The 7,825-nt window shown below is 36.3% G+C and overlaps 1 protein-coding gene across 1 annotated transcript; it reads right to left on the bottom strand.

Annotated features, from left to right (window-relative positions):
* Positions 1 to 259: 259 nt before the first annotated feature.
* LOC106074511 (uncharacterized) lies at positions 260 to 7,123 on the bottom strand. Its single transcript, XM_056013148.1, has 4 exons — positions 6,550 to 7,123; positions 3,430 to 3,571; positions 1,776 to 1,985; positions 260 to 1,303 (listed from the first exon to the last, which is right to left on the bottom strand). Exons 1-4 carry the CDS (start codon positions 6,859 to 6,861, stop codon positions 1,095 to 1,097), a joined length of 873 nt encoding a protein of 290 aa, XP_055869123.1. The 5' UTR covers positions 6,862 to 7,123; the 3' UTR covers positions 260 to 1,094.
* Positions 7,124 to 7,825: the final 702 nt, after the last annotated feature.

The following is a 7,825-nucleotide window of genomic DNA, read 5'->3' as shown; positions in this document are numbered from 1 at the left end:
TTTGAAAAATATAGCTCATTATGCCTACTTTTCTAAGACAGAAAAGAGCGATTTGCCAAGAATCAGGGCGAATTCCATTAGAGCTTATAAAAGAGTTACGTACATAAAGATGGGATACGAATATGTTTTTGTTTTCCAGTCTACTAGGTATAATATATATAGGTCTTTGTATAGTTTACTAATCAATGCACTTATCAATATTTCCATATTATGTAGGCATATCAAAAAGCTTGCTATTAATAAAAGTACGGACTCAAAGTTTATTTGAAAAAAAAACATTTTATTGTAGAAAAGAAAAAAGTAGCAAACATAGTGAAATAAAATAAAACATCACATTCAAAAGCTCAAAACATGACGTCATGATGCTTGTAGCAGTGACCACCCAATGCCTTCAACACTGACTTCATTTTCAATTGCTGATTGACTTCATGGTGGACGAAACACAAACATTCTTTCTTCCTCTGTTTTTTCTTTTAGTGTTTTTTTTATTTACTCTTACAATGTCACGTGATCAAACATGTACAGAATTAAAAAACAACAACAACAACAAAACAATATAATAATAATAATAATAATAAAACTGTGGATAGAAAAAAGAAAGAGATACAAAGCCAGTGAAACAAAAAGTTGAAATCTGTCGAAGAATGTATTTAGCCAGAGACATGTAATATGCGTGAAAGATTATGTACACCAATACAACAATGGGAAAAAAGCATGAGTTGTGCCATCTAGTTCATTTTAAATAAACCAACGACTCTCTACCCTTGGTGTTGCATTTACCCTTAATGAAGCATTTTAATTTACCAATTTGATCCCTAGTGTAAAGGTGCAAGACTAATTTGAATTCCTTTAATACTTTGACCACTAATACTAGATAACACTAGAAGTTTTCCCTCTACCATTCTGTGGAGTAGCCCCACATTCTGAGCTTCTCCTACCACAGATTGAGAAGCGCTGAAATAAACAATGTCTGAGATGCAACCAAATGAATATGAAATGTAGATAAAGAGTTGTTTTTGCAAGAAAGTCAGCCGGGTGCAGAACTGTCAGCAGATTGAACACTTCAGCCAGGGAACACGTGACATAGGCGACGTCTAGAAGATGGGCCTGTCGCCGCACTGCACGTTGGCTCGCCAGTCGCACTTTTTCTTAGCCTCATTGAAGGCGCTGTTGCTGGGGCAACGAATTCTGGCCACCACGCGTCCGTAGTTGCACTTGTAGAACCGGGCGCAGTGGGTTGGGTCGCTGACGTCTCCATTAGACGTCCCTTCGCATGGTTTGTCCACTATAGGACTGGCGGTGGCTGAAAAGGTAGGAACACATTTCATGACTCAGAACATATTTGTGGTAGGCCTTAAAGTATCAATGTTTAGAAGTTTAGTAGCGTGCATATTGAGCAGTGGCGTAGCTAGGAATTTGCCATCATTTGGGGGGCACGGGCGAATTGACGTCTTTGGTGTCCCTGCATTTTGCGTAATATTTCATATTTATTGTAAAAAAACAACCATTCATTCACGGTGGGATTTTCTTATTCTCCACCTCCCCCCCCCCCCCCACACACACCCTAGCAACGCCTCTGATGTTGAGTTCCCTCTAATGAAGATCTACCTTCATCTTATTATGAGTACCCATTGTTACCCTTAAGTAAGACAACCGGATATTCCTCGACTAATTTTTTCTATTTATAAATATAGAAAGTAAGTATTCTAAACATGTATTTAAACTATTTATTTTGAAACTCCGTACGCCCGCTGTACAGCCTGGCTGGTACTTACTTACGACCACGTGACCAGGTATACTTCTCTCTTTGCATTCAGAGGCCACCAAAAAGCTCAGCTCGCACGTGTTGTTCCTGGTAGAGAAGAGAGTGTTGGTGGGGCACTCCATTGTGGCGACCACGGTCATGTTGACACAGGCCAAGAACGTGGCGCAGTTCTCGGGATCAGGGTTCATGCCATTCGGTTGACTTAAACACCGAGGATCGTCTGCAAACAGTTAAGAAAATGTTGGATAAATGAAAATATAAAAAAAAAGAAAGCTTGGCAAAATATATTCTATCTATAAAGTCAGAAGCATATTGGAGATGTTCATACATGGCGGAAAAAACTAAAACAGCAAGTTTTTTGTGGTGTATCCGGTGTACAGACTAAAGGAAGTGTTGTCAAGCTATGTGTTTTACAAGGTGTCTGATAACTTGTGTCCTATAAATAATCGAAAGTTCTATGTTCTGCTGTTTGTAGCATAAAACAACTTCAACATGCAGGAAGTATTAGACTTTCAGTCTGTAACTTACAACTTAATTAAATATAAATGAGCAACAAACTAGTGGTAATAAAGTAACTTTGATACGAACATCCAATACCATTTTACTGAGTGTTAAAATTATACCTCAATTCTTTTTATTTACAGTGAAGCTCAATTTACTTTCCTGCGCGCCTAAGGGCAGCACAGAAACCTTCTCCCGAAAATACTCCCCTTCTCCTAAAGGTCGACAAAAGAGATTAAAACCAATAGCGTATATATGATTGTATTTAGCTTAATATGCAGTCCAACTTGACAGCAAGATAGTTAATATTTTAATAGAGTTTCATTTTTATTGTAAAAAGGTTGTTATAAATTCTCATTATTGAAAATCTTGAATAATAAAATTATCGACTCATGACTTTTTATACCCAATTTATGCTATTGTAACGTATCCATTTTATTTAAAATTTAATCTAGTTCAGTATCATGTGTAAACATGGGCATGTCAACTGCTGTTCTTGGTAGACGGGAGCATAGTGGAGAGATCATTTTTAGTTTGCAACCCCCTTTTCAATTTCCCAAATGTTGTGTCTAAATTTAAAAAAAAAAACAGCTCTACGAGATGGTCACATAGTAAAAAAAAAAATACTAAACGACATTAATATTAAAACGCAGAAAGTTGAAATTTCGAACATTTTTTTATGGTCGATGACAAATCTGACTATTATTTGTTGTGGAGTGTGAGTGTGTGCGTGTGCATGTCTGTGTTTGTATGGCGATAGTGGGCAGAGGTTAGTGATTGGCTGGTGACTATGAAAGTATGAAGTGTGAATGATGCCAGATAAGTGGCATTGTGCTCAGCGGCCTTAGGTACACCAGACGACTCCAGATTGCCAGAGTAAAAAGACGTGCTATTGAAGTAAGATTTTATTTAAAATATCCTTTCATATTGTTACTAAAGTCTACTAGACTTATTTCATTTCATCTCAAGTTGACTTTGTCTCTACTCTAATAAAAGGTATTCATAGTATTGTTCACCAAGAAGTGATTGAAGTTATTTCAAGTTGTATAAGTCAAGATATAACACGCCTTCAGCGGCTATAACATTCTATACGTAGTATCCCGAGTAATAGATTTAGAATCTAAATATAATTTATTTATTTGTTTTGTGTGCGCGCTACTCACTCAGAGCAGGTGTAGTCATCACTTGATTGCAGTCGTCCCACTGTGACATTGGTTCCACGCAGGCGTGACCTACATTAGACCAAATCCTGGTGTCGTTACAGTTGATGGTCCATTGTTTCTTTCCTTGGATACAAAAGTGTACCTGTAAACGGACCGGAAACCGAAATAATTATGTTAACATCTTATACATTAAAGACGTTTATTCAAAACAGAAGATAATTACGTCCTACGAGTATACTCATGTGTTAATCTAGTCGTTGGTAATTGATTGGAGACGTAATCTCTGCTAAGTCGTTAGTTTTCCTGACTGATTCAGGCAACCCATTGTGATGGATGTTTAATCCTGTACTGAAGTCAACTGTAGATGATAGATTTCAATCAATTACTCAGCAAGCGTTTGGGTTTCTTGTTCGGGTGTATTCAATGTAGTTGAACGACAGCACATAATCAACACACATCGATTTTAACTTGTGAAAAGATGTGGTCAACACTGATGAACAATGAATAATAAGTTTAATCCGATAAAAGGCCACAGTCAGAGTCTCTGTCGAATACAACACGTCTTTACCCAAGAGAATCCTATCGCTAACTGACTTTCCAGTCTCTAACCCAAAATATCCCAAGCGTCACTAGTCCCGTTCAATATACGTCTTCTATGGTGTGTCTCTAACTAACTAATAATATAAACTACGTGCCTAACACCATTCATGATCAAATGACCCTAAGGAAGAAGGCGCACTTGTATGAAGTAGAGACATCTTCTGCTTGAGCTGGCCTATGACACCGTAGAGACATCTTCTGCTTGAGCTGGCCTATGACACCTTCTTTAAAGTCTCTAGAGATTGGCTTAATCAGCTGGATGCGAACGAGAAAATACAAACTTCGTTCATACTGTAAGGACTTCATTTTCTTCTATCGCTCTTTTCCTTTCCTACAAATCGTATTTGTCTTTACAATAATGACTTACATGGCAAAGCATAGAGAAAGATTTTTTTTAAGTATCTACCGTATTGTCGTACATATACACCGCACACACATGTACCCCGCATAAATTACTAAATAAGTATATATATATATATATATATATATATATATATATATATATATATATATATATATATATATATATCGTACAACCCGCACCCTTATATACCCCGCATGTGCAAAGCGTGACTTGCCGAAAACTGCCAGTACATAAAGTACTATCATCGGTCCTATTTGTTTTCTTGGAATTTAGAATAAGATGTTTATAAAGCTTTCCAATGTACATTTCACAACCACTTAACTAGAAGAGGTATAAAGATCCACCTGTATGCCATGTTTGAAGTAAAATAAATTTAATTTTGTAAATCTTGCACCTTTCTATATCCCGCACAGCTGCCTTTTGTTTGCAAAAACTTGTATAACCTGCGGGTTATATGCGCGAAAATACGATACTTACACAATAATCTAATACATCAGACTAATTATTATACAATTTAAATATCTCAACTTTCAAAAACCGCATCACAAATGAAGATATTAGAAACAGGATTAATACAGGTATTGGACCCCACGATGACCTGTCAGCCACTGTCAAAAGCGCAAACTTAAACTCTATGGCCACATCACAGGGTCCTCAGGGCGCGCAAAGACCTTCCTTCGGGGAACAATACCAGGAAACAGAAGAGGAAGACAGACAAAGCGAATGGGAAGACAATATAAAAGAATGGACTGGCCTGTCATTGAAAGAAATTCTATCCAAGGCAAGAGACAGCGAGAAATGGAGAAAGACGGTCAACAGATCTTGTATGGTGCCCCAACGGTTCAACAGACTAAAGTGAAGATTTCGTTTCCATTGATTCGTTAATATCAGCATCTTTCTTGTAAATTCAAGACGTTTCTTCAAAATAGAAGATACTTACGTCCTGTGTGTATTCAAGTGCTAGTTGCAACTGTCACATCTCTGGCAAAGACGATAAAGCCAGACTTGTGTTCGTTTTCAAATGCAATATAAGCCTAATAGGCTTGTATAGTAAAATCATCGATGATCTTCTTCACCTCACATAAATGAGGTGATTGCCTGGGTGTTAGCTATGGTCGGTTTTCAATTTACAATGAACATCATTATCATTTAACACAAATTATATCAAGTTCCAACTTTTAACGCGATGAAATAAGAGATAAGAAAAGAAAATGTCAATATTAGAAATCTTCTACAACATTAGTTTATTGCACAATTTAAAACAAAGAATTTTAGTTTATAACAGAATTTAACTTCACTCACTTAAAATACACCTATTACTTATCTACAAAACACGGGCAGCTAACCATTTTATTATTTATATTTATTTTTGCACTTCTCGTCGGTTTAAACTCAAATTTCTAAAAGCTCTTGCTTTTATAACACACAGTCATTTTTATTTGGCAGTGAACTTTCAATACGAGGTCCTTAGCATTGTCTTTTTAAAATTCCTTTCACTCTCTTCCAATCAACTCCTTTCATTTTCTGACGTTTTTTCTTTATAACTGTCATCGGTTTCGATGATAAAGCTAGGGTACAGTATATCACATAATTACTCAAACCCAGGTTAGGCCTACATATTTGGTTCTATTACATCCCTACCACATTTCTTCAGATAACTTTCTCTTCTTTTTTCTCTTATTGAGTTTTCTAGCTTGAGGAGGCTGAACGAGATTTAAAAAATGAAAGTGTACACAAATTGTGGATTACTGTGATTTAATTTTGGTGTGAAAACCTCTTTTCCTTAGTGTCTGTTGTAAGTTACTCACTAATCTTCGGACAAGAAGACAAGCCTTAATATTATTATTATTATTGTAAGTTCGATCTATAAAACACAATATACACATAATAATTTCATAATATCTACATCCCTACAAATTAAAGCCATGCATACACGTATTGAATCGTATTGAAAATGGCACAACATTGATAATTTGTTTATATCTACTTTCTTGCTAGACCTAAGTTTTTTTTTTTAAATCATCTAAACTTGTACATTTAGTACCAATACACACTTAAGTGCAACCAGTCTTCTGCAATATACTACCAAATATCAATACTATAATATAGTTTATTATATATGAGAGGTACAAATGAAAAAAAATAAAATGACCAACCTGTGTACAATCGTTGGGATCTCTTGTCCATTCTGTTGTCCAAGGATCCTTACACCCGGGCTCAGCGCCGAAATTGTCTTCGTTAAAATTCATCGCTGGGCGCTGGGGCTTATTGGTGGCTACATCATTGTGATGTTTGGGTGATGGCCTAGATTGCTGAGACGCTGGATGCTGCTGCTGTTGTTGATGCTGCTGAGGGCCTGATGGCGGGTGCTTTTTGCTGTTCTCTTCGTTTCCCTGGTACATGGAGCGTTGGGCCAATGCCGAAGAGCCATAGGCTATTATGATCAAGATGAACGCGGTTGAATACATGGCTTGGTTTTAACAAAACAAAGAGAAATGAAATGTTTTCCCGAATGAGTTTCCTTGTTAAGATTTCCTTTGGAAATGATAGGCTAGTAATGAAACCTTCCAACACAACCAACACACCTATCTCTGGTCAACAGTGTAGTGGAGAAACAACTGGACAACGTCAAGCCAAGACGATCAAAAGTGAATGTCGACAGAGAGAGGCATGCAATCAGGTGGTCATTCAAAGTTTATACAAGAACGGTCCACATATGGCCATCTTTTTGTAAGGACTTTTGAACTAGCCCGTTTCACGACATTGGTCTATCCAATCATGTGTTGACAGGAGTTGCAGACAGTCAATATTAGCCCCCTGTGACCTACGTGTCTCGAGGACTAGAGGCGAATCGAACCATGGTGAAAGTCAACATGAAATGGCGCCATCATTGTGTTAAGTAAGATGAGAAAAGGATTGTGGTTTTTGTCTCTGGTCAGTGGGTCATTGGGCAGTGTCATAGATTGCACATCGACTTAGACAGATATATATATATATATATACCTTTTCTTTTTAATGTCAGCATCTGTACCTAATTGCTTAAACTTTTAAAACCTCCATCAAAAGAAAAAAATAGTTTTCAATTTATCATGTAAATATTTCTACACTAAACAGTTTATCGTGTAAACGTTTCATCATTTATAGAAACTCTTCCTTCAAAGAGATAGCTATTTATCCTTTCTTTAAAATAGTTTTTATAAATAAAAAATGTAAAAAAAAAAAATTATTATTAAAAGTATTACGAGTGGAACACATTAAATATTTGTGAATATATATCTCGAAATGGAAACTAATACTTAATTTTAAAATTGAAAAATTTAATAAAAACGAGGAGATTTTTGTGACTTCGACATGATTGTAACATCCAATTCGTCTTTGCTTTGAGCTAAAACTAGTGATAGATTGCCCATTTAAACGCACTAGTGAGAAGGA

The sequence above is a fragment of the Biomphalaria glabrata genome, chromosome 1 (genome assembly GCF_947242115.1).
Source record: "Biomphalaria glabrata chromosome 1, xgBioGlab47.1, whole genome shotgun sequence".
NCBI classification, from domain to species: domain Eukaryota; kingdom Metazoa; phylum Mollusca; class Gastropoda; family Planorbidae; genus Biomphalaria; species Biomphalaria glabrata.
This window is presented reverse-complemented; position numbering and strand designations above follow the sequence as displayed.